General features: G+C 43.7%; 1 protein-coding gene across 1 annotated transcript; it reads left to right on the top strand.

Moving 5' to 3' along the window:
* Nucleotides 1–97: 97 nt before the first annotated feature.
* Nucleotides 98–26980, top strand: LOC123379493 (the record flags this gene model as incomplete). Its single annotated transcript, XM_045035194.1, is given in 3 exon segments — nucleotides 98–1020; nucleotides 1961–2301; nucleotides 26727–26980. Coding segments are annotated over 3 exon segments (1518 nt in total), but the record flags the coding sequence as incomplete, so codon positions are not given.
* Between the last annotated feature and the right edge of the window lie 469 nt (nucleotides 26981–27449).

Genomic DNA, 27449 nt, shown 5'->3' on the forward strand with positions numbered 1-27449 from the left:
GGGGAGTCGGGGTTCGGACCCTCTCCCCGAACCCAGGGTAACTCTTAAAGTGGAGGGGACCCCTATTGACTTCCTTGTCGACACCGGAGCACAACATTCGGTCCTCCGCACCCCACAAGGAAAACTAGCCAACAAGAAGTCCTGGGTACAAGGGGCAACTGGTATGAGCCAGTATTCATGGACTACCCGAAGAACAGTAGATTTGGGAACGGGCCGGGTATCCCACTCCTTTATGGTAATACCAGAATGCCCCTACCCACTGTTAGGACGGGATTTACTGACCAAGATTGGAGCTCAGATAACTTTCAGACAAGGGAGGCCTCAGGTCACTGATGGCAAGGGCCACCCCATCCAGGTACTGACCATGAAACTGGAGGATGAATACCTCCTCCACCAGGAGGCGCTCCCGAGAGAGGATAATATAGACAGATGGCTACAAGAATTCCCCTCGGTTTGGGCAGAGACGGGGGGGATAGGACTAGCCGCTCACAGGACCCCAGTCCTGGTAGAGCTCAAGCCAGGAGAGAGTCCGGTAAGGATCAAACAATACCCCATGTCTCAGGAGGCCCGGAAGGGGATTCAGCTACACATCCGGAGACTACGAAGCCTAGGAGTACTAGTTCCTTGCCAGTCTGCCTGGAACACCCCCCTACTGCCGGTCAAAAAGCCTCACACAAACGACTATCGACCGGTACAAGACCTCCGGGAAGTAAATAAGAGGGTCGCGGACATACACCCAACTGTTCCCAACCCATATACTCTCTTGAGCTCCTTGGCACCCTCCAGGTTCTGGTATACTGTACTAGATTTAAAGGACGCCTTCTTCAGTCTGCCACTGGCACCCCAGAGCCAACCCTTGTTCGCCTTTGAGTGGCATGATCCGGAGGAGGGCTACAGTGGGTAACTCACCTGGACACGGCTACCTCAGGGATTCAAAAATTCACCCACCATCTTCGACGAGGCACTACACGAGGACCTGGGTGAGTACAGAAGGGAGCACCCTGGCCACACCCTCCTACAGTATGTAGATGACATCCTGATTGCTGCTGACAGCCAAAGACTGTGAGCGAGGGACCCAGGACCTGCTGGCTACCCTGGGGGCCTTGAGGTACCGGGCATCCACGAAGAAGGCTCAGATATGCAGGGAGAGGGTGAGTTACCTGGGATATATCCTGGAGGGCGGACAGCGGCGGTTATCAGATGCCAGAAAAGAAACTGTCCTAAAGATCCCTACTCCCACCTCCCGAAGAGAAGTGAGGGAATTCCTAGGATCAGCTGGCTACTGCCGCCTCTGGATTCCAGGTTTTGCTGAGGTTGCCAAGCCCCTATATGAAGCCACCAAAGAGGGGAAAACATTTAAATGGACTGAAAAAGAAGAAATTGCCTTTAATCAGTTAAAAAAGGCCCTCTTAAGTGCCCCAGCCCTGGGCCTACCAGACATTACGAAACCCTTCCACCTCTTTGTAGACGAACATAAGGGAATAGCAAAAGGGGTTCTAACTCAAGCCTTAGGCCCCTGGAACGGCCCAGTGGCTTACCTGTCTAAGAAACTAGACCCAGTGGCTGCCGGCTGGCCGCCATGCCTAAGAATTATTGCGGCGACAGCACTCCTAGTCAAGGATGCAGACAAACTGACCCTAGGACAGGAGATCTGGATCACGACCCCACACGCCATTGAAGGAGTCCTGAAACAGCCTCCAGATAGATAGATGAGCAATACACGTATGACTCATTACCAGAGCCTCCTACTCAACCCTCCACGAGTGCGGTTCCACCCCAGTGCAGCCCTCAATCCTGCAACCCTGCTGCCCGACCCTGACCTAGGTGCTCCACTACATGACTGTGAGGGAATCCTGGAACAAGTACATGGATTCTGGACGGACCTGACCGACCGGCCCCTCCCCGATGCCGAGGCTACTTGGTTCACTGATGGCAGCAGCTTTGTGCGAGACGGACACAGGTATGCGGGTGCAGCGGTGGTCACCGAAACAGACACCGTATGGGCGGAGGCTCTACCCTCCGGAACGTCAGCCCAGCGAGCAGAGCTCATAGCCCTCACCAAGGCGCTGATGCTGGGAGCTGGAAAATGGCTTAACATCTACACAGACAGCCGTTATGCATTTGCCACAGCTCATATTCATGGGGCAATTTATCAGGAGAGGGGGTTACTGATGGCAGAAGGACGGACTATAAAAAATAAGCAGGAGATACTTAACCTGCTTACGGCCGTATGGCTTCCTGGCAAGCTAGCCATTATCCACTGCCAAGGGCACCAAAAAGCTGATAACCCAGCAGCTAGAGGTAATCGAAAGGCTGACCAGGCAGCCAAGGCAGTAGCCCTTACTCCAGTCCCCACCATGACCATACAACTACCAGACCCAGGAGACCCAGTTTTACCAGACCAGCCCAAGTACTCCCAGGAGGAGTTACAGGGGATCAAGAAACTCCCCATGGCCCAGGAGATAAAGGGATGGTGGTATACACCTAACAAGGAGCTCATGCTGCCAGACCAGCTCGGAGTCTCAATATTAGAGCACATGCATCGGTCTACTCACATGGGGGCCTGAAAATTAAAAGACTTAATCCGACATGCCGGAATCAAGATTCACCAACAGGACACCAAAATAGAGCAAGTTGTATCTGCCTGCAAGACCTGCCAACTCACCAACGCGAGAGCCACATCAAATAAAAAAGGAACCAGGCTCAGAGGCACCAGACCGGGAGCCCAATGGGAAGTCGACTTCACTGAAGTCAAACCAGGAAAGTATGGTTATAAATATCTTTTAGTATTTACAGACACCTTCTCTGGCTGGGTGGAGGCATACCCAACCAAGCATGAAACAGCTCAGACGGTGGCTAAGAAGCTACTAGAAGACATCTTACCCAGGTATGGTTTTCCTGCCATGGTAGGATCAGACAATGGACCAGCTTTTATCTCACAGGTAACACAGGCAGTAGCCAAGGCGGTGGGGGCAAACTGGAAATTACATTGTGCTTATAGGCCCCAGAGCTCAGGACAGGTAGAAAGAATGAATAGAACCCTAAAAGAGACCCTTACCAAATTAACCATGGAGACTGACGGGGACTGGGTGACTCTCCTACCGTACGCCCTTTTCTGGGTTAGAAACACTCCTTACACTCTGGGTTTTACTCCCTACGAGATCATGTTTGGCAGGCCACCCCCTGTTATTTCCAGCCTTCGAGCTGAAGTTATTGCTGAGTTTAAAGATCAAGAACTTTTTCTTTCCTTGAGAGGGCTCCAGAGGGTGCATGAGGACATTTGGCCGCGCCTCCGTGCCATCTACGAGGCTGGCCCGACCCCGACACCTCATCAGTACAGGCCGGAAGACTGGGTCTATGTCAAGAGGCACCACCGAGAGACCCTCGAGCCACGCTGGAAGGGACCCTACAACGTGGTGCTGACAACCCCCACCGCTCTCAAAGTAGACAGCATAGCGACCTGGGTCCATCACACCCACGTTGGGCCAGCGGACCCCTCCTCGATCCGGAAGGACTTCGTCACGCGATGGGCCATCAGTCTGGACCAACACAACCTGCTCAAGCTCAAGCTACAGCGCATTCGACCCACCTAATATTGGTAACTCTGTCAACTCTGCTTGTCATTGCTCATGCTGCCGGGAGTCCCCACGCCCCCCAGAACATCGCCTGGCAGATCATAGACACCAGCTCGGGGACAATACTTAATCAGACCTCCCAGAGCCACCCCAGGGACACATGCTTCCCAGAACTTAGCATAAAACCTCCAAACTCTGTTCCCCTTGTCACCATAAATACAGCCGGTCCCATGATTGGTCCGTAAGCTACATGACAAGGGGGGAATGAAAGGGCGGGCCTACGCCGGCCGGCTCCATCTTGTTCTGTGTCCTTCACCTAGACCACGCCTCCTCCCTTTGAGTGACCTCCCACTCACCCATTCAAGCTTCCTGATCAAAACACGCCCCTTCCCCAGCCAATCGGCCGAGGCCACGCCCCTTCCCCAGCCAATCGGCTGCCCCTAGACCCCTATAAAACCTTTGTGCTTTTGAAACTCTCTCTCTCTCCCCGGTATCTCACCGCTGCCTTGGTGCAGGTAGGGGCTTGAGCTCGAGCTAGCTCAAATAAAGGCTCTTTTGCTTTTGCATCGGACTCGGCTCCCTGGTGGTCTTTGGGGATCACGAATTCTGGGCACAACACTGTCAGAGCACACTCCGTCTGGCCCCTCCGCTTTTGCAAGCCAGACTCGGGGGCTCTGCTTGGCCAGTGGGCTCCCCCTCCACCCTGGCTCCCTCCCGCCAGTCCGTGCAGCATGCACCTCCTCTCAGCCCTTCCTACCCTCTTCCGTGGGCCTCTCGTCTGCGCTTGGCTCCAGAGACTCCGTTCTGCTAGTCTTCTGGCGGTTTTCTGGGTTATTTAGGCAGGTGTAGGTGGAATCTAAGTGATCTGCAGGACGCGGTGAGCCCAGCGTCCTCCTCCGCCGCCATCTTCCCTAGCACCTCCACCTGAGGACATTTTTAAAAATCTCCACGCCTGGGGCACCTGGGTGGCTCAGTCAGTTAAGCGTCTGACTTCAGCTCAGGTCATGATTTTACAGTTCGTGAATTCGAGCCCCGCATCCAGCTCTGTGCTGACAGTTCAGAGCCTGGAGCCTGCTTCAGATTCTGTGTCTCCCTCTCTCTCTGCCCCGCCCCCCCCTCATTCTCTCTCTCTCTGTCTCTCTTTCTCAAAAATAAATATTAAAAATAAATAATCCTCATGTCTGGGCAGCACTCAGACCAATAAAATCAGAACCTCTCGTAGTAGGTCCAAGCATAAGAATAGTAAAACTACAGGTGATTCTAATGTACAGTCAGAAGTGTGAACCCTTGATACAGAAGGGCGTTCACTGAAGTTTTGCTTATGGAAGGAAAACAATGCAAACAACTTATAGTTTATTGATTGGGTATGATTAATTAAATTATGGTATATCCACACAATGAGATACTTACCAGTCTTTGAAAAAATAACGATAATAAAGCAAATCTATAGGTATTGGGCAAAGCCATTCTATCAATGCTTTGAGCATAATAATTAAGGTCTATAAATGTTAGACACCTGAAAAAAATGTTGATTAGAAAATATAAAAATAAAACTGCAAAGTTGCAATGAATAAATGTTGGTCTATAAAACATAATATGATATCACCTTCAGTAATTATTAGGTTTGGTATTCATAAAATTTTTTATTACATTTGAAAACAATTGGTAAGTTATATTCTCACCTTAAGAATTCCAAGTATGCATGATCAGTGTTCTCAAATTGTGGCTTCCAGAACAGCGACATCAGCCTCACCTAAGAACTGCTAGAAATGAAAACTTTTAGGCCTCACCTCAAAGCTACTAAATCAGAAACTCTGACGATGGAGCCCAATTATCTGTTTGCACAAGCCCCTCAAGTGATTCTGATATATGTGTAAATATGAAAATGATTGTGCTAGATGATTACCAAAATAAAAAATAGTATAATATTATGTAATTAAAATTAAAATAACCAATCATGAATTACATAATAGCAAGTAGCCAAGTAAATTTACAAAGTGCAATTTGAAAATCCTTTCAAAATTTCTACTGAAAAAAAATATACCCTCAAAAAGTTAAACATAAAATTACCATATGATCTACCAATTCTACTCCTAGAGATATGCCCAAAAGAAACGCAGGAATTCAAACAGATACTTATACATCAATGTTTGCAACAGCATTATTCACAATAGCCAAAAGGTGGAAATAACCCAAGTGTCCATCAATAGAAGAATTAATAAACAAAATGTGATCTATATATGCAACAGATTATTTGGCCATAAGAAGGAATGAAATTCTGATACATGCTATAACATGTATGAACCTAAAAACATTATGCTAGGGGTACATGGGTGGCTCCGTCAATTAAGTGTCCAACTCTTGATTTTTGCTCAGGTCATGATCCTAGGGTTATGAGATAAAGCCCATGTCAGGCTCCATGATGAGTGTGGAGCTTGTTTGGAATTCTCTCTCTCCCTCTCTCTCTGCCCCTCCCCTGCTCATTCATTCTCTGTCTCTCTCTCTCTAAGATTTTTTTTATATTTTTTAAAAATTGGGGCGCCTGGGTGGCGCAGTCGGTTAAGCGTCCGACTTCATCCAGGTCACGATCTCGCGGTCCGTGAGTTCGAGCCCCACGTCAGGCTCTGGGCTGATGGCTCGGAGCCTGGAGCCTGTTTCCGATTCTGTGTCTCCCTCTCTCTCTGCCCCTCCCCTGTTCATGCTCTGTCTCTCTCTGTCCCAAAAATAAATAAAAACGTTAAAAAAATTTTTTTTTTAAAATAAAAAAAAACATTATGCTAACTGAAGTAAGTCAACACAAAAGGGCAAATAATGCAGGATACAACTTATTTGAGGTACCTAGAATAGGCAAATTCATAGAAGCAGAAAGGAGAAAAAAGGCTACCAGGGACTAGGCAGGAGAGGAGATTTAATAAGTAGAGTTCCTGTGTGGGGTGATAAAAAAGTTCTGGAAATGGATAGTGGCATAGTTGCACAACAGTGTGGATGTACTTAATGTCATTGAATTGTGCACTTAAAAATGGCTAAAATGATGAAAATTAGTGTTGCATACATTTTACCACAATAAAAAAACACAAGCTGGGAGAACCAAGAAAGCCAGCGATGTAATTCAGCCTAAGCGGACCCAGTGGACCAATGATGTAAGTCCCAGTCCAAGTCTGAAGGCTCGAGAACCAGGAATGCTGGTGGCTGAGGGCAGGAGAAGATAGATGTCCCAGCTCCAGCAAAGAAAATAAATTGGTCCTTCCCTCCCGCCTTTTGTACTACTCAGGTCCTCAGTGGATTGGATGATGTCCACCCACATTGGTGAGGGAGGACTTCTTTACTCAGTTTACCAACTAATGCTAATCACTAATGTGATTAGCTAAGGCTAGTCAAATGCTAATCACTGGCAGAAACATCCTTACACTCAGAAATAATGTTTTACCAGCTATCTGGGCATCCCTTAGCCCAGGCAAGTTGACATATAAAATTTACCATCCTATGTCCACTCGCACCACTTTTATTCAACATAGTACTGGAGGTCCTAGACACAGCAATCAGAAAATAAAAAGACATAAAAGGCATCCAAATCAGCAAGGAAGAAATCTAACTTTCACTATTTGCAGATGACATGATACTATATATAAAAAACCTTCATGAATGACTCCACCAAAAAAAACCTACTAGAACTGATAAATGAATTCAGTAAGTCACAGGATACAAAATCAATGTACAGAAATCTGTTGCATTTCTGTACAACAATAATGAAGCTTCAGAAGGAAAAATTAAAGAATCTATTTCAATAACAATTGCACCAAAAACAGTAAGATACCTAGGAATAAACCTAACTAAAGAGGTGAAAGACCTGTACTCTGAAAACTATAAAACATTGATGAAAGAAAGTGAAGATGACACAAAGAAATGGAAAGACATTCCATGCTCATGGATTGGAAGAACTAACATTGTTAAAATGTTTAAACTACCCAAAGCAATCTACACATTTAATGCAATCCCTATAAAATACCAACAGCATTTTTCACAGAGCTAGAACAAACAATCCTAAAATTTGTATGGAACCTTAACAGACTGAAAATAGCCAAAGTAATATTAAAAAAAAAAAAAAAGCAAAACTGAAGACATCACAATTCCAGATTTATATATTACAAAGCTGCAGTCATCAAAACAGTATGGTACTGGCACAAAAATAGACACACTGATCAATGGAACAGAATAGAAATCCCAGAACTGAACCCACAATTATATGGCCAGTTAATCATCAACAAAGAAGGAAAGAATGTCCAATGGGAAAAAGAGTCTCTTCAACAAATGGGTGTTGGGAAAACTGGACAGCAACATGCAAAAGAATGAAACTGGACCACTTTCTTATACCATATAAAAAAATAAAATATATTAAAGACCTAAATGTGAAACCTGAAAGCATAAAATTCCTAGAAGAGGATATGAGTAGTAACGCCTTTGACATCTGTTGTAGCAACTTCTTTTTAGATTCCGTCTCCTCAGGCAGGGGAAACAAAAGCAAAAATAAAGTATTGGGACTACATCAAAATAAAAAGTTTCTGCACAATGAAGGAAACAATCAACAAAACTAAAAGGCAACCTACATAATGGAAAAAGATATTTGCAAATAATACATCTAATAAAAGGTTAGTATCCAAAATATATGCAAAAGTTATAAAACTCAATGCCCAGAAAACAAATAATCCAATTTAAAAATGGGCAGAAGACATGATTAGAGATGTTCCCAAAGAAGGCATACAGATGGCCAACAGACACATGAAAAGATGCTCAATATCACTTATCATCAGGGAAATGAAAATCAAAACTAGAGTGAGATATCACCTCACACCTGTTAGAATGGCTAAAATCAACAACACAAGGCAAGGATGGGGAGAAAGGAGCACCCTCTTGCACTGTTGGTGGGAATGCAAACTGGTATAGCCACTCAGTGTGGAGGTTCCTCAAAAAATTAAAAATAGAACTACCATATGATCCAACAATTGCACTACCAGGTATTTACCAAAAGAATACAAAAATACTAATTCAAAGGGATACAGGCACCCCGATGTTTACAGTAACATTATCTATAATAGCCAAATTATGAAAATACCCCAAGTGTCTATCAACTGATGAATGGATAAATAAGATGTGGTACATCCATACACATACACACACACACACACACACACACACACACACACACTAGAATATTACTCAGCCATCAAAAAGAATGAAATCTTACCAATTGCAATGACATGGATGGATCTAGAGAGTATAATGCCAAGTGAAATAGAGAAAGACAAACACCATATGATTTCACTCATATGCAGATTTTAAGAAACAAAACAAATGAGCAAAGGGAAAAAGAGAGAGAGAGAGGTAAACCAAGAAACAGACTCTTAACTATAGGGAACACACTGATGGTTACCAGAAGGGAGGTGGGGGAGGGGGGAGGCATATGTAAAATAGGTGATAGGGATAAAGGAGTGCATGTGTTGTGATGAGCACCAGGTGATGTATGAAAGTGTTGAATAACTAAATTGTATACCTGAAACTAGTATTACACTGTATGTTAACTAACTGGAATTTAAATAAAAACTTTAAACATTTTTGCCATCACATATGATCTATTTACCCTATATAAGCTTGGACTACAAATTCCTTGAGGGCAGGGACCATTGTTCATAAGTCTCCAATATCTAACACAGCACCTGGATCACACCAGTTAATAGTAAATGAATCAAAAAGCGAATAAGTGAAGGAGCAAGTAAGTAAATAAATGAGTAACATAAATAAACAATGATTGTCACATAAGTCTTTAGGTGGTCTAGCATCCACTGAGCTTGTGTGCAAAATGTTGTGCATCCATGAGTTTTTCAGAAAAAAGGACTGCACCTTTCATTAGATTATCAGTGGGACATAGGCTCTCTAAGTGCTTAGAACCACTGGTATAGAGACAGGAAGAGGGTAAGGTGAACTAGATGGTTTCTCAGTGTAGCTTACTCTACCACTCACCAATCCCACTGATTCTTAAGAGGACTCAAGCATAGGGAAACCAAGACTCCTGGAAACCCCAGATGCTATCTTTTTTCCTCCTGCTACTTACAGAGAATATGTTGGAGACGTTGGCAAAACATTCTACCACAGAGGGAAGAACATAATGCCTTTGACCTAGCTTCCACACGTAGCCCCATAATCCCCATCTCAAACCACCTAAGGAATATAATTTATCTCTGTTTCCAGAAAGGTGGGTGTTAGAGGGCAAATGTTACCTGGATACTGAAGACAGGAACCATTCAGAAACATGGCCTTTGATGCAAGAGGTATCTTGACCATTATTGTATGAGAAAGTAGAATGAGAAACTTGGAAATAAACCTCACTAGGATGGTTCGTCTAGTCTTCTGCCTCTCTTGGGCTAAATGCTTAAAGCAGCCTCAAGAGCTCAGATCTAGGGAAATAATTTTCTATTGTTCTCCTGAGACTATTTAAAACTTTGACTCAGGAGAGCTATGAACTTTTGGATGGAGGAGACCAGAGATATAGAAGGGAAACTACAATTGTACACAAAGTTTTTAAGAGTAGAACCCAAATATGACTACTTTGTACATAATTTTAAAATATCAACATAGTTCCACTTACTAATTATGTGCCTTATCCAAGTTGCTTAAAAACCTCAGTTTCTCTGTAAGGATTATAGCAGAACCTACTTTCATACGGCCATTGCCAATGAAATAATCATTGTGAAGCATTAAGCACATAATGGATAGCTCATTATTTACAAAACTTTTCCTTTTATTTTCTAGCCAATAAAATTTATTAAGCCCTTTTGTGTTCACTAAACTAGCCCTAGGGAATAAAAATTAAACATAGATTTCAAATTTTTTAAAGCTGAGCAATAACTTGGATAACATCCAGTCCATATTTGCTGAATCAAATCTTAGTTATAACACATAGCCAAAAAAAAAATAGTAATTAAAAAAGTAATTAAAAACAGAGCTGTTCTACTGGGAGAGGTTGGTAAATGGAGACCTGCCCTCTTGCCCTCCCCAGGGAACCACAGGGTACCAAAAAGCACAGTTTGAAACCACAATTCATCTAATCTTTTCATCTCCCAGATGAGGACTATGGGACCTAATGGTCTAATTTCCACCCAAGGTCACACAGCTAATCAGGCACAAACTGCCTGGGCTAGAAGCTGGATCTCCAATACCAAGGAACTTATCCACTAGCTATGGAAATGAATTTGTGCATGTTAGAATGTGGAAGAGAATTTAGGCTGTTTTTCAAGTTGCATTATCAAAGCCTGGGACTTGGCCAAGTCCCTTGCTCTTTGGGTTTCAGTTTCTTGACTGAACTTTCTGTTCTTAATAACTTACGTCTAAGTATCTATTACCACAAAAAGAGTGATCGCTTACATGTGCGGTCACACCACTTTTTCAGTGAATACACTTATGAATTCGTGGATTTGTTGTGAATTTAAATATGAATGTGAAATAAAAATGTTGACATTACAATTAAGGAAAATTGTTTCAAATAAAACATCATTGTACAATTTGGAAAAACATAAAAAAAAACTCAGAGCAAGTATTACGTCTTATTTCTGTTATCTTCTCTGTGCTTTGAACAATGAAATTTATATCATTTTTATGAAATGATACTCTGAAACTTAATATTTTAAAACTTACTGAGAAATATGTCAAATGTACAGAATAAATTCTACTTTCTCTGATGGCCTATTCTAATAGTGGTAGTAAAGCTAGTTGCTTTGGTTAAATGTGATTCTTGCCTAATGGCAGGACTGAAGATAAAATGATTTTGAAGTTTGGGTATCTTCATAACTTCCTCCTAGGGCAGGAATGACCAGAGGGATAAGAGACTGCTTAGCATCCTCTGGGTCCCCCCGTAAATATCTCTCAATATTGCATTAACTTTCCTTAGAAAACCACAGACATCCTAGTCTATGTTTTGAATCCTATTTAAGAGACTTCAAACAGAAGCAGAGAGGAGCTTCCACCAGAGCCCAGAACAAATGAAGTGGGGTTCATTTCCCTTCCATCAACATCTCCTCCTCCTCCGACCACTGGACAAATGGTTCTTGCCCAAAATACACACTTAATGACAAAGGAAGGCCAAAGATCCAGACCTTTGGTTTATCATCTACGTTAAAAGATTTGAACACATAGACATTAAAAGGGAACAAACACTTGTGGGGAAGACATTTGATGCCAAGTGAGGTGAATGAATTGTATGCCATGGGGCTCTAAACCACAGAGAAATCATTACTGATATTTATAGAAAAGACAGCTGAAAGAGACGGAGCAGGAGCTAGGCCTTAAATAATGGCAGGAATTGGAAGGACAGGAGTGAGGGTGTTCCTAAAGGGGGAAACAGTGAACAAGAGACCCAAAAAGGGAAAATGATGAGATGTATAAAAGTAAGTGGGATGGTTTCTCTGAACTCATATAGGCTGTTTGATTAGAGATGGAAATGGAGGCCAAACCATGAAGGGTCTTAAGGACCAGACAGAAGAGTTCATACCTGCCCTTGGTCCTTCCATCCACTGGTGACACTAATCCGATGAAATAACTCACAAACAGGGCTTAATGACAGATGCCTTGCATCCTCACCCTCAGAAACCCAAGAATGGAAAAGACCTTTCCCGTTCCATGCAAAATCCCATGTATTGGTTAAGGCTGTAAGAACTGTACTGAGAAAGATTCTAAGGTTACGCCTAAGCTCATCGTGAATGTTGTGATTTATAATTACCACCTGTCAGGAATTGCAGTAGAAATAACAGTGCAGATGCTTTGTATTTGCCAACTCTGCTATATCCAAAAAGGATAACTATCATGGTGGGAAATTCAGGCATTAAGGCTGCTTAATGGGGAAAGTGTTATGGAGTAGGAAAGGTCTTACAATTTCTGTCAGTTAGGTTAACTACCAACTCTACCTATGCTTAAGACCAACCCAAAAAGACTGTTCTGCCCCAAACTATAAGTAAAAATATGTAAGCACTCGTGCTAACATCTGGCCTTGGTAGAATACTATAACTGACTAGTGCTGTCTGCCATGGGCTCAGCAGTAAGAAGTAATGCTATGCATACACCATACTTACTATGCCTATCTTGACCAAAAGGGCCACATTAAAAGTATTTCATGCATCAGAACCAACTGATGCAAGAAGTTGGGTATTCTTGTTTGGTTTTGTTTCATTTTTCAAATTATATATGTTTTTCAAATTTTATAACTAAGTTGGCAGGTATGCCTTCTCTATACTTATGTAATTAATGCATAAGATCAGCCCAAAATAGATGTTATGCCCTAGAATGAATTCAAGGCAGGACCACAGAGCTCACTCACAAGAGAGTTCAAGGAATTTAAAGGCTTTAATCATAGCAGCTGTGTTTATCTTAACCTGTTTTTTCCGTGAGACCTAGAGACCTACCCAGCACTTGAAAACCTGCAACCCCCACCTGCCCATGATTCCTGGTGCAGATCAGCCCTAATCTTTTATCTCCCTGCCTCTAATTTTCTCTCCTGTTGGAAGCCCTTCATCTCCTTCCCTACCACACTCTTGGGGACAATGGAGTTTGTCAGCAGGGAGAGCAGGTTTTTTTCTTCTTTTTATTCTTCCTGTAAATGCAAACAAGCAACCAACACTACAAGAACTTTCATATTTGCAAACACCCCAGGGTGTTTCACAAAAATCAATCTGACCAAAAACCATAAAATATAAATTCACCTGATACAAGCACATGATGACTATGGAGATTTCTCCCCCCAACCTCTGCATTACACAGTGTCCATACAAATGACTCTGGAAACTGCACCAATTACTAGAGCCAGTGGGTAAATCTCAAGGTCAGGAGAATTTGCAGGAAAAAGAAAGCAAATGAAACGCATCTTTAAAGAGGGCCCTCTGCCCAGGAGAGGCTGCTCTGGAGCACATTCAAACAAAAGTAGATGCTTTGGGCAAGATATTTTTCACCTTCTCTTTATGATACTGGAGGTATCTGGGAATCACAGCCCCACCATCCATTCCCAGTGGCTTTTCCTAATAGGAGTCTATGCGATGTGCCTCTATGATTGTGGAAGAAATGAGCATTGCGCGGGACACAGGAAAAGGCAGACCAGAGGAGCAGGCTGCTGAATATTTTTGCATATAAAATGTTTACCTTTTTCTGATAAGAAAAATTCTTACTTCGTGTTGAAATTTTATAAAGTACAAGGACAAAAACTAAGATCATTCCTAATCTTTCTCCAACCATTGCTTAGTGGTCTCCCAAGGCCAGAGCAGAATTTACTTGTGCACTCACAGAATGCAGATTCATGGGCCTACAGAAGCCACAGCTTCTGTGGCCACAGATTCATGGGCCACAGCTGCAGAAGCCAGATATCTGGGGGTGGATGGGTCCCCAGTACCTGCATTTTTGAAAGGCCCACCCGGCAATTTTTATAAGATCCTAATGCAGATATCTGTTTCTTTTATTCATCACTGTATTCCAAAGGTTGAATAAGTAAACAAATTCTATCTTTTCTCCTTGCATACAGACTTTTCTTCCCTTTTTTCTGAAACATGCCCTCACAGCTTTCACTCAATGGTAGGTAAGGCACTTGTCATATACTTATCATTGTCCTATGAGTTTGGGGAGCACTTACAACAAACCCATAAAGCAATTATTATTTATGCCCCCTATTTCTTTTTTTTTTAAGTTTATTTATTTTTATTTTGAAAAAGAGAGAGAGCACTAGCAGGGGAGGGGCAGAGGGAAGGAGAGACAGAATCCCAAGCAGGCTCCACACTGTCAATGCAGAGTCCAATGTGGGGCTCAGACTCACAAACCATGAGATCATGACCTGAGCCAAGATCAAGAGTCAGATGCTTAACTGACTGAGCTACCCAGGCACCCTGATACTCCCTATTTCTGATGAAGAATCCTAGATACAGAGAAGTCAGGAAATTTGTCCAACATCACACAGACAGGAAATAGTAAAAGCAGGTTTAAACCTCAATGGTGTAAGTCCAGTCTTTGTGCCTCACATCTGCATCCAAATTGAAACTTTTCTCAGGTTTTCAATAACATTCTACATTTTTTAATGGTAACATAGTATTCTAATTTAAGAAATTATTGGACAGTTCCTCTCTGTTTTTACTCTATATAAAAAGCATGTTAATTAAATTTTCCCATAACCATATTTTTCCCTTAGAATCACTTCCTGAAAGTGGAATTACTATATCAAAAAATCTGAACACTTTTTGGGCTCTTGATTCATATTGACAAATTGTCCTAAGAAATTTTAATAAGATACACATCTCCAGTAGCACAAAAGTGCCTAATTTGAATATCACTAAAAATATATATTTGTGGCTGCTATGCTTGGGGAGTATTTTAGTTCTTTTTTAACAGGGACACTTCTCACAGGACAGGATCCTTACAGTACCCATGGACAAAGAATTAAGCAAGAAGACACAGTTCTTTCCCATATCTCCTGAAAACACCCTAGGTACTCCTCCCCCCACAAGTTTTGGGGGGGTTCATATGGTTTGATTTGGTTTTACCTCTGCACCTTTACTTATGTTACATACCCAAGACATTTTCATTTCTATGCATTCCACAAATTCACCTCCTCATGGTTCCAGTCTTGGCGATCATGCTTCTCACAAGACTTATGAATCTTTGAATGCTAAGAACCAACATAAGCCCTGTCTACTGTGACTATCCACAGACTCCTAATAAAGAAACTGAAGCTCAGCCAGGCTGAATAAATTGCCTAGGGTCACACAGCACAGCCTGGATTCTGAGTAGACACTCTTCACCACCACCCTCCACTGCCACTTTCTTGGCAGAACATGCCATCTGTGAGAGAAAACCCAGGCTGTGAATCAACCATTCCCAGGGCTGACTAACCTGGTATACTGCAAAAACAAAAACAAACAAACAAACAAACAACGCTGACTTCTCCCTATGCAGAGGAGAGAAGGAAAGAGTCTACTCTTTGCCGGAGCACTGCAAATGTAACCATCCCTCCTCCCGTCACTGGCTTCCAACACTTTGCCTCTGGTGTAACTGAAATCATTATCGATCCAGAGCGTTCTCTAAATGAGCTCACAATCTACTACGGTCTGCAGACCAGCCAGGCTCCTAGGAGCAGCTGCTTCCTTGATCAGTTCTTCCTGGCTCATATTTACTCTGAGAAATTGGAAGTTAAAAGTAAAAGCAAATAAAGATGGAATTTAATTATGTGGAGCAAAGACAGAGTGCAGGGAATGCTGTTCTTCTCTTCTGATAAGTAAAAGACAAAGGTTGAGTTGGCACCCAGGCATTGCCTGAGTTGACAACTTCGCTCTGGACCAATCCCCACCTCTTTCTCACCCATTGATTGCATGTAAGCTCCCTGGGGGCAGGGACTCACTCCTGTCATTCACCATGATGGTGTCTGTTAAGACTGATAAAGAGGTTTAGAGTAACTTAAACCATTCTGAGTTGATTGTTTTCTAAGTGAGCCCAGAGGAAGGCAGCCTGAGGTTGGTCTGACAGCTCAACCAAGTCATCAGGATCCAGTCTGTCCTATATTTCTGTTCTAACATCCTCATGTTGGTTCTCTCTATGGAAGCTTAATGCGCCAGGCTCTCGAGCTCTAGGCATCAACTCCCCGCTCAAGGAAGGAGAACAGGAGAAGGACTGGCACCACCTTTCATGTCTGCCCTTTTTGCCCAGAAAGAAAATGCTTCCCCAGAAGCAGCCATCCTTCCTCTTACATCTCATCTAGCTTAGGATCACGTGGCTACAGATTGGGGGTTGGGGGAGAGGAGGAGAGAATATTCTGCTCAGTTTACAATAATCACAAGTCTTCACTGAGTCAGACAAATTCTTGCCCCAGTAGAATTTCCCATAAAATTGAAGTTCTATGAGAAAAGAAGAAAAGAGGGTTTGGCAAATAATAACTAATGCCCAGCACATAGCAGAAGGCCTGGAACTTAGCAAGCACTCAATGAAAACATATTCAATAAGTCAATAAACGCCTTTGTTCTGTAGCTAAGAATGGAGAGAGGAGTGTGGATTGAGTTCAAAGAGGAAAACAGAGGAGGATGGAAGGAATGGGGTGGCATCTGCTTCCCATCTATTCTTGGAATAGGTTTAAGCTGCTATGGTTAAGGCAATGAAAGCCAGAAATTGATAGAATCATAATTCATGACCATGACCATAACTCCTGGTGATATTTTGGATAAGGGATGATGGCTAGGGGCTCCTGACACTATTCACAAGGGTCCAGTGATTTCAGGGCACAGGGCTGGCAAGGGGCCCTTCTCTGGGCCACCATATAACCCAGCAATGCTCTGCACATAAGAAGTTGCAAGCTTTGAGAGCATCCAGAGAACCCCCTTTGGCATGGAAAGCCTACAATGTCCTCATGATGGGCACTGAGGAAGCTTCAGCAGGTGGCTTCCCAGGCAGCAGACCCTATCAGGTGGGAGCAGAAGAGAGGTGAGAGGAGGCCATGTAGACACTGCAGCTGATAGACTGGATGTAGGAGAACCTGAGATGAGACTTGGCAATCCCAGAAATCACCAGGGAAGATCTTGAGGGGACAAATGCTGTCAGCCAAGCAGGTGAAGGCTTGTGCCAACACAATTTGTATTTCCAGGCTGGTGGCATTTGGGTTGCAAGTGGACAAGACAGAGTTGGCTACAGTTTTCCCATACAGAGGAACGTGGCCTACCTAGATTCTCAGAGCAGGTGACACTGCCAGTGAGAAGCCTACCTGGGAAGCCAGAGTTCAACTTCTCTCTTAGGATTTGATGATTATGTAGACAGAGCAGGTATCAGGAGAATGGCTGGCAGCCAGGACCCCCACTACCTCTAGGCTGTACAAGATCCACTTCTCTGTAACTGGTACAGATAGTCCTTTCTCCTCTCCTGAGCCTCAATTTCCTCACTTATAAGGAAAAGGGATCACATTACATCTCTAAGGTCCTTTCAATGCTAGCAGTCTATTTTGCTAAAGAATCTACAAACAAGAAAAAAGTTAAAATAAATCAGAGTGACTGGATTGAACATATGAATAAAGTTGTGGCCAGACCAACAGGCAGTAAGATGCAGTGGTTGAGAATTCAGGCTCTAGACTCAGCCAGACCTGGGCTTAGGGCCAAGATCTGTCACTTAGTATATGATCTCATGCTTTTAAGCCTGAGATGGGTTTTCTTTGTCAAATGGAAATAATAGCAATCTCATGAGGTAGTGTTGAGAACTCATATTGCCTAGCAAAGTAGCAGGCAAATACTAGGTGCCTGATAAATGTACCTTTCAACAAACCAAAGAGATGAATCCCTAAGTAATAGTCTTCCTTTAGGACTTCAGAAATCTAAATATCCTGGTTTTGGTTTCCAAATTTGTGTTCCAAAAGGACTCCCCATTTTCTGACTACCAACTTTGAGTTCAAGGAAAGAACCAGAACCATCATACCTTCCTGAAAGCTTGATGACTGCGTGTTTTATATAAGGTATTGCCAGGGTTAACTCTAGACCCAGAAAGGTGTGCAGAGGCCCTCGATTCTGGGAAGGGCCCACACTTTTTCCTTTCATGGGCCTTGTCTTGTTGGATAGCCGAATAATAGGCTCTGCCCACTCACATTCAAAAATCTATTCATTAATTGGATGCAATTCACATTATGAGCCACTAATTACCCTAGTAAGGCAGTAAAAATTAATAAGGAACCTGAGTTTAATTGTTTGATAATGACAGGGAGTTCCAAAGTGCCCCCTTGAGTAATAAAATTAACATTTAAACTAGTTCAGCCAAAGAACCTTCCCTTAAATATAACTCTTCACTATTAGTATGGTATATTTATTTATTTTAATCTTTGGGCAGCTCTAAAATATCACAAATTTATACTGAACTTTGAGAATCTGCCTAATGTTCCAGGACTGTAACTAGCGTATTTGCAGTGTTTCAGGTGAACTATGGATGGACCCCACCATACACATGCACAGAAAATAAAATCAGATTGGCCTACATTTGTTTAGCCAAAGGTAGAGAAACTTCTTAGAAGCTACAACATCTGGGAGATGGAGGCTGGAGGAAGCTGCCAAAACACTGCCTAGGATTGGGTCCTACAAAATCTCAAAAAACAAATTGTTACTATAGTGCCTCTCTTTTACATGAGCTTGTATCACTGTTCCAGGGTCCTCTCTGGGCTTTTGTTAAAGGGAATATGGTGGTTTTAAAATATGCCTGTAAAAAGTGGAGTTTAATTTCCTCTCCCTTGAACATAGTGATTTAGTGATTCTCTTCTAACAAATAAAACATGGCAGAAGTGATGCTGTGTGACTTCTAGAATCAGGTTCTAAAATGATTCAGCTTCCACCTGGCTCTTTAGACACTTGCTCTTGGAATCCAATCACTGGGTTGTAGAGAAGCCCAAAGCACATGGAGAAGCTACATCTGGGTGTCCCAGCCAGCTAGGCCCCCAGCCAACAGCATCAACTGCCAGACTTGTAAGTGAATAAGCCTTTAGATGATTCCAATATGCAGCCTTCGACCCTCCCCATCTGAGGCTCCAGAGACACGTCATGCCCCTATGCTCTGTATTTCTAACCCACAGAAACCATGAGAGATATCAAATAACAGTCATTATCTTATGCCACCAAATTCAGGGATAAGCTGTTATGAGGCAATAGATGACTCAAACAGGAAAGTTTACAGACATTGAGCCTCCTGGTTTTAAACATAACCTTAAATCAGCAAGACCTCATCCACAGAGGATCAGTCTCAGTTGTCCCTGACCGCTGCCCCAGCCACCAGCCTTTCAACATGCTGGTCACCTTGCTGAGCAATGTTGCAGGGTGCAACAAAAGAAGCTCGTTAGCTCTGAGCAATTTTAAGGTTGAAGGTTTTTCTTATAATTCACAGTGGTAGGGGGCACCTGGGTGACTCAGTCGGTTGGAAGTCCGACTTCAGCTCAGGTCATGATCTCACAGTTCATGAGTTCAAGCCCATGTTGGGCTCTGTGCTGACAGCTCAGAGCCTGGACCCTGGTTCAGATTCTGTGTGTCCCTCTCTCTCTGCCCTCCCCCCCCCACTCTGTCTCTCTCTCTCTCTCTCTTTCTCTCTCTCTCAAAAATAAAATAAACATTAAAAAAAATAATTCACAGAGATAGAACTAAGCACAGATTATCTACCTGGGATGTTTGCTTGCCTTAAAGAGCTAAATATTGGCATGGATAATCCTTGCCAAGCAACCTTTCAGAGAGTCCCATCATATTGTAGTGCATTTCATTCACACTTGGTAGAGAGGAGAAGCCAGCAAGAAGGAAATGGCTGTATTCTGGGGTGGACCATGGCCACCCCTCCTCCCTCGGTCCCAACTCCACACCCCATGTCCACTGTCTTTCACACCAGCACTGTGGTATCCTCCTAGTCAGGCCAGCTGTCTTCTCATTCAGCCATTTGTCCAACATGTACGAGTGCTAAATTCATCAGGGGAGACAGACATTAAACAACTAATCATATAAATAAAGAACTCCACTTGTCATAAGCACTAGTAAGGGGATATACAGGGTCCTCTGAGGAGCTAGGGATATTTAAGCTGAAACCTGAAAAATCAGAACTAGTAAGGCAGACAGGGGAGAGGTGGGGCATAAGGAAAGCCTTCCAAACAAAAGACCACACAATAGGAAGAAAGTGTGTGTATGTGGGGATCTAAGGAAAGATCAGTCAGGATGCCAGGAGTGGAGGAAACAAGAGAGAGGATGCCCCAGAAGAGTCTGAGGAGGGAGGCAGCAACCAGATCATGTGGGGCCATGTAAACAGATTTTGTCTGTATTCTAAGGACAGACAGCTATAAAGTATTGAAAACAGGAGCATGACACAGTCAAATTTCTTCTGTCAAATCACTGCAATCCACCTAACCCCATCATTTCCCGTCTGTGTGTACACCTCTCATTAACCAGGTCACATTCTATTATAGCTAGCTGCTTAGGTATCTTTTCTCCCTGACCAGACTGATAGCCTCTTGAGAGCAGAGACCATGTCCTAACCATATCTGTAATTCCATTAGGCTTCCTACTGCCCTGGGTATCAAGTGCAAACTACTCTTGTGGCCTGGCACCATGTGTCCCTTGCCCACCTCTGCAGAATCACCTTGAGTCACCTCCTCTGCTCCCCACTGATCCATCATAGTCCAGCCACACCAACAGGTACATTACTTTCTAGGGGGCCAAGATGCCCTAACTAGGATAGCACAGCTGCTTGATATTCTCAGAGCAACCAATGCTTCCCCATCACAGCACCTACCAGAATTTTTATTACTACTTATATACATTATTGATTTGATTCTCTCTCCCCTCCTAGACTGTCCATTTCATAAAACCAAAGAACTTCTCAGCCTTCATCACTATTAGATCCCCAGTACCTGGCACTGTGGTGCTCATAGTTGGCATTCCACAAAGAGTTGTCGAATGACAGAATAAATGAATATGAATGCATGAATAGGTAAATGAATGGATGACTTAATGCATGATCCCAGTGGCCACCCAGGCCAATTCCATAGCTGATGGTGGAGACTTCTCTCTACTTGTGCTCTCCAGTACCTTCAATGACGTAACCTCTTTGCTGGCCTCAATGATTGTCCACTGGAAGGAATCAATGCCAATGAAGGCTTTATGGAATAAATGGAAAGTAGAAATGAATAGAGAAGGCCAGAAAGGCATTTCTGGCAAACTCTGAGTAGTTATTATCTTAGTCTTTCTGCCAAGCAAGAGGAGGAAAGCTGGCAAACACCCACATTCAGTGAACAAGTCCATGTAAATGTTGATGTGCATAGGACTTTGGCTGCATACATAAGCTCCCCAAGTCCAGGGCATTTCAAAATCTTTCACAGGAACTAATGGGGTCAAATAGATCCCTCCAGGTCAGTTCATCTCAAACTATCTCTGGTAAGGGGCCAGGTTTTATTTTCATTTTCAATCCATCAGAGATCCATACTTTACAAAATACAGAAATTATTCACTTGGATGAGGCAGCGATGTCAAATTGCTATAAAGTTTCTAAACGCTTACTTCCCATTTCTGTAATCATTTCATCATAGGTAACAAATATTTCGTAGGCCTACATCCAACTGCCAACCACACTTTAAAAGCACTGATTCAGGTCCGTACGTATGCTCCCAATACATAATTCCTAGCCATAGCAGACATTGCTAATCAATAATCAATCGTTACACATTTCCTCATCAAGCCCATGTGCAGCCTTAAAATCTTTCTCTTCCTAGTGCTCAAAACAGTCACCGCCATGCAATTAATCAGGGATCCCACAGGAAGTTAAACCTATTTACGATCCCTTGCTCTAAATGGCTCACAGACTGGCCATTTACCATATTCATCCCCAGGATAGGGAAATGTCTATATTTTTGTCTCTAGCCTAAAGAAAATTTCATGAAGAATGGTCATTTCATCAAAAAGAGTCCTTCCTGGACTCATTCAGTCCATTAACAATCTTTTTGCAGCTTGAGAATCCCTTAATTCATATGTAGTAAGAGAAGATGTAGCAATCTATACCACATACAGAAATTTCTGGTGTGTTCTCAGGTTTGAACTGTGTGGATCACATTTGGGAACAAAATCACTGGCCCTTGACTGTTTTGACTCTTCCTTGCCTCAAATTCTCCATTCCTATTCCTTTATTCCATGCCTTTATTCAAGTTGTCACAGGGGCTCATTCACAGCGGTTGTTTGCATTTCTCATTATTCTCTTTGTCAGAACAGTGAAGGTGTTCATTCCTTCTACATTCAATCTTTTCCCAAGCAAGATTAAAACTCCTTAGCCCTTCTCTGGTAACAACCAAGCTGTAACCCAACCTCCAGTCATTGTCCCTGAGAGGCCGCAGAAGAATACATAAGGGTGAAAGAATTAATCTGTTGTCTCTGGCTACATATCTGAAGTTCATGCCAAAGAAATACAAGTTTCACTTTGAACCTTTTCTCTCAACCTTGCCTATAAATTTCCCTTTGAAACATTTTTGCAACTTCTTCTTGGTCCCTGAAAACCACAGATTCACATACTGTTAGAGCTAGAATGTGTCATCCAGAGCATCTGGCTAACCTGGAGCCCTCTTTAGACTAAGGGAGAAACAATGAGGCTTGTCTGAGGAGTCAGAAAGCTGAGGCCTCTCACTGACCAGCTAGATGACCTCAGAAGAGCTAATTCACCCTCAGAGACCATTTCCAAAGAAACAGGTAAGATCCCTAAAACGGATTGTGACCCACTCACAGGGCTAGTTGAGAACTAGATGGGGCAAGGTGAACAAAAGTACTTTGACAATGAGAGTCCCATGTGAATGTGGGTGTCTTAACTGTCCTTCTGATAGCACTGCAGTGAACAGAAAGCCAGCACCAGAGTAGAAACTCTAAGAGCAGAAAGAAGGGAATGGATGATCCAACATGCCCTTTGACAAAGACCATTTAAGGAAAAGAATTGGGTGGGGCCAGGGGCGGGGAAGATGTCCCATTTGCAGTCAAGGCAAGAGATGACAGTAACTTGAACTAGGATGGAAGGAAACATGAAAGGAAAGTGGACAGATTCAATAATATTCATTAGGCAAAATCATCCAGGCTAGGTGATGGATTGGACATGAGAAGGAAGAAGGAGGGGGCATGTTCAGGATGACACTTCTGTTTCACTTTGGTGTGATTCGATGAAATAAGAAACAACAGGAGAGACCCAGGTAGGCAGGGCACAGATGAGAGATCAGACTTGCTTTCAGTGTGTTGAGTTTGAGGCACTTTTGAGACATCCAAGTAGAAATGTCAAACAGGCCACTGGAGCTGAGTATATATTGTGGCTCAAGATATAAAATGCCAAGTGCACCTACATAGGTGGGAATTAGAGTCATTGGCCAGGATAAGATCACCTAGAGACAAGGTACAAGATAAGAAAAGAAGTGGACCTAGGACCAAGTCTTGAGGAACCATCACATTTAATGACAGAGTGGGATGAAGCTCTAGAGAAACCAGAGAGACAGAAGGAAAAGCAGAATAGTGTTTTTAACCAAGGAAAAAGCATAATTCAAGAACAAAGAAATGGCCTTACCACCAAGTACTGATAAGGGTTCATTTAAGATAGAGGCTGAGGGGTGCCTGTGTGGCTCAGTCAGCTGAGCATCCGACTCTTAATTTGGTTCAGGTCATGATCCCACCCCGTGTCAGGCTCCACACTAAGCATGGAGCTGGCCTGGGATTTTCTCTCTCTCTCTCTCTCTCTCCCTCTGCCCCTCTCCCCGATTCACTCTCTATCTCTCTCTAAAAATAAAAATAAATTAGTTTGTTTAGAAGGCTGAAAAATATCCATCAGATTAGCAATGGAGGCCATCAGTGCCCTTTGCCCTTTCATGACAGAGATCGAAATCCAGGTCCTTTCCAAACACAGTATATTGCCTATTCCTTGTTCCCATTACCACCCAAGGTTCAGAATGGACCTCTAATCGCTGGGAAAACCAATCTTCCTTGGGGTCCTGAACAATAAGGCTGTTTCAATACAACAATTAGCTTCAGCTAAGCCTATAACTTTCAGGCAGCTGTACTCTGCCCTACATGCTAAGAAATCCTATCTACTGACACTGGTTTCCTCCAGATCACAGATGGCAAATGTGCAGCATACATATTAACACTCACCAAACTGGGTCCACCCGACATCACTAATCAATCACAAGTCTTCACCTAAAAGCATGTGCCTCTGGAGGTCACTATCCCAATATCTCATGGTGCAGGATGGCTGTACAGTACAGAATCCTGAATCCCTGACCACCTCATTGTTCCCCATTCACTATCCTCCCCTGAGGGAGACGAGACACAGAGGAGACAGAGATGAGACGCATTCCACACCCAGTGTCCTTTTGTCCCCGGTTCCATGTCCCTGGATGACTGGCTGCACACAACTGTTGGCCACACCGTTGCATCGATTCCCAATGTTGATGTGATTTGCAGTGATTTGCTTTGAAACTCAAAGCTGGGGATTGTGGGCTTTATCTGGAAAGCAGTCCTGCTGCACTAGAAATGGGGAATGACTCGGCTCACAGCACAGCAGTGTCTGTTTGGCATCTCCTGTCAGACACGAAAACCCAGGTCCTGCCCAGCACGGACAATGCTCATGCCACCTCTCCAGCCTGATTTGGGAGGGTAATAAGTTGAAGAAAAGAGCAGATGATCATAGAGGCTTATTTGCAGTTTGCACAGTTTATATTTAGCCATCTTGTGACTGGATTGCAGGCCCTGTGTGGCAGTCACCCTTGGGAAATTCAGTTCTGGGGGGAGGGGGTTGCAGAGGTGGGACAGGCCTGGGAGAGGGTAAGGAGGGCTTAAAATACCACTTTAAGGCACAGGAAAGAAGGTCAGAACAATACGCTGTCCAGCTGGGGACAGTAGAGACTTACCGGTTAGAAGTGAACGTGAAAATGTGTAAGGGGACATTTTTAATAGTCTGTAAACTGCCCAGTACAAAGGCACTGAAGACTCTTCACCTTCCCTTTGAGTCTATCCAGTCTACCATCGGTTAGATGCTATTTCTCTGTTCTGTAAAATGAACAGGCTAGAGAGGATGATGCTGTGACTCCATCCATGATAAGGTAAAGAGAGGTAACCTATGGAGTGTGCAATGGGTGGGGTGAGTGGGGAACTTTGGGCTTGTTAACACCCTGGGGCAGTCATAACAGAATATTCTGTCATCATTAAAAATGGCAGTGTTGATGCCACCCAAAACAAAACATGAACCTCCATTAAAATGTATCTCAAGAGATTAAAGAGTACACACTCACACACTCACACACAAATATATCTCAAAACTAAAATAATCGTTAGAGAGAAAAATGACAGTGCTCATCTGTATTAACTGAAATTGAAAGTATTGATAATATCTTGCTAAGTGAGAATGGCACAGCCTTGTGAAGTGGCCATTTATTGCCAACAAGGCAGCAGTGGGATGGGAGACAGTGATCACCGGAGGTGGGAGGAGGCTCCCCAAAAAGGAAGAAGAATGCAAGCCCAGCCTCACCTCACCCCTGCCGACCCCTCCCACTCTGTATTTTGGGACTAAGGTGTCTGGAAATGTGAATGCCAGAAACTGATGCTGCCAGAGACAGTAGGTTTTTATATACAGTTTTTGTTGTCACATGTTTTGATTTGGTTTGTTTGTTTGTTTGTTTTGTCTCTGTGATGTTTGGTAGCGGGATACTTGGAAGGAGAGCCCAGTCCACCATGTTTCCCCAGCCTGAGGCAGCACAGGAAGCGTAAACAGGAGCGTGGGTCCTTAGGGACCCAGTCTGGTGGGGCCCTTCTTAGAACAAAGACTGTGGCTTTAGGCCAAAGCTGCTCCAGTCTCTTGGTGAGACCCAGTCTCCTAGAGATGGTCTTGTCTGAGTAGAAATCCTGTAATTCTACAATGACAAAGCAGAAAGGGCCTTATGGATGAGGCCTCACTCCCAGAGCGGTCCTGTTTCCATGCTGTTCTCAAGCCAGCGGCCTTCTGAGCTAGTCCAATAAGGCTCTGGATTCCAGGATAACCGAGGGTTTAATGCAAGTTTCAGGGAGAGACCTGCTTCTCACAGATATTCAGCCAGTCCCCACAGCAGATCCAATGCCTCATCCCCATTAAAGGTAAAGCGGATTCTGTCATGGTGTGATTTGAAAGAGCCAAGGATTTCTCTCTCTCCACTTGCCAAAACTCCACCCGTAGCTCTTCATTCCTTTGTGTTAAAGTATATTCATCTGCTAAAATGAAAGGAGGTATGAGTCAGAAAACAAAACTCCGTCATATGAAAGAGCCCCCAGAATTAGAAATTACACAAATGGGCATCTAAGGGGGGAGGTGGAGGGGAGCAGTTCTCCAGGCTCATCTTAAACGCTTGGCTTCTTTGAATCCAAAGGGTCTTTTCACATCTTTGCATGCTTTAACGAAAGAGCGACTTAGGTCCAGAGGGGTTAGGTCTCTTAAGCAAGGTCACACCACACACTGGGAACCAGGAATGGAGTCCTCTGGCTCAGATGCATCTTTCAAAGGACTCTTAAAGATTAAATTTTAATCCAAGACCCTTTTGTTTTACAGACAATAGGAACCTCCCTCACCAAAAGTCCCCTTTAAAAATTTCTCTTCTGGCACTAGCATCTGTAGCGAATGGAACTGCCATTGTAAGTAAGCTTCGTGTATGTGAACCGAGACAGGAAGAGCTTGGGCTTGGGAACTTGACCCGTCCGACAGCATCGCAAACCAAGTCGGACTGCGGGTGTTACCTGCCGGCTTCAGCTGCCTTCTTCCAGGGCCTTAGTCGTTTGCCGTGGCGCTCCTGCCCCCTAGTGGCAGCAAGCTTTGCTGCAGTCACATTCACCGGACCAAGGATAGGAAAGGAAATTGGATGAGAAGAGATAGAGGCAACCCGCGTCCTTCTCTAAGAGGCAGGACTGGTTATGGGGACATTTCTTAACCTCACACACAAAAACGCGACGAACTAGACATTAGCCTGCATCAGATTTGAACCTGCAGACAGGTGAGGCCAAAGCACTAAGGATCCTCCTGGGTTGAAAACAGATTATATAACTGACTCAGGGACTCGTGAGACTCGGAGGCTCTGAGAATCCCACGGAAGCAGGAACAGAGGACCCAAAATAGCAGAAGAGCGGGACATTGCCATATGGTGCCCCCCCCCCCACCACCACCAGCAATCACTAGCATGAATGAATTCAAAGCCCTGCCCGCCAACTCCTCCCAGGTTGTGCTGCATGTTCAAACCCCTGGTCCCCACTCTTTGCTTAGCTGAGTCCTGCTCCTGCGTGTCTCAGTTCAGAGCGTCCCTCCTTCAGCAGAGATGCGGCCTCATCATAAGCTCTC

The sequence above is a fragment of the Felis catus genome, chromosome A1 (genome assembly GCF_018350175.1).
Source record: "Felis catus isolate Fca126 chromosome A1, F.catus_Fca126_mat1.0, whole genome shotgun sequence".
In the NCBI taxonomy this organism is placed as follows: Eukaryota; Metazoa; Chordata; class Mammalia; order Carnivora; family Felidae; genus Felis; species Felis catus.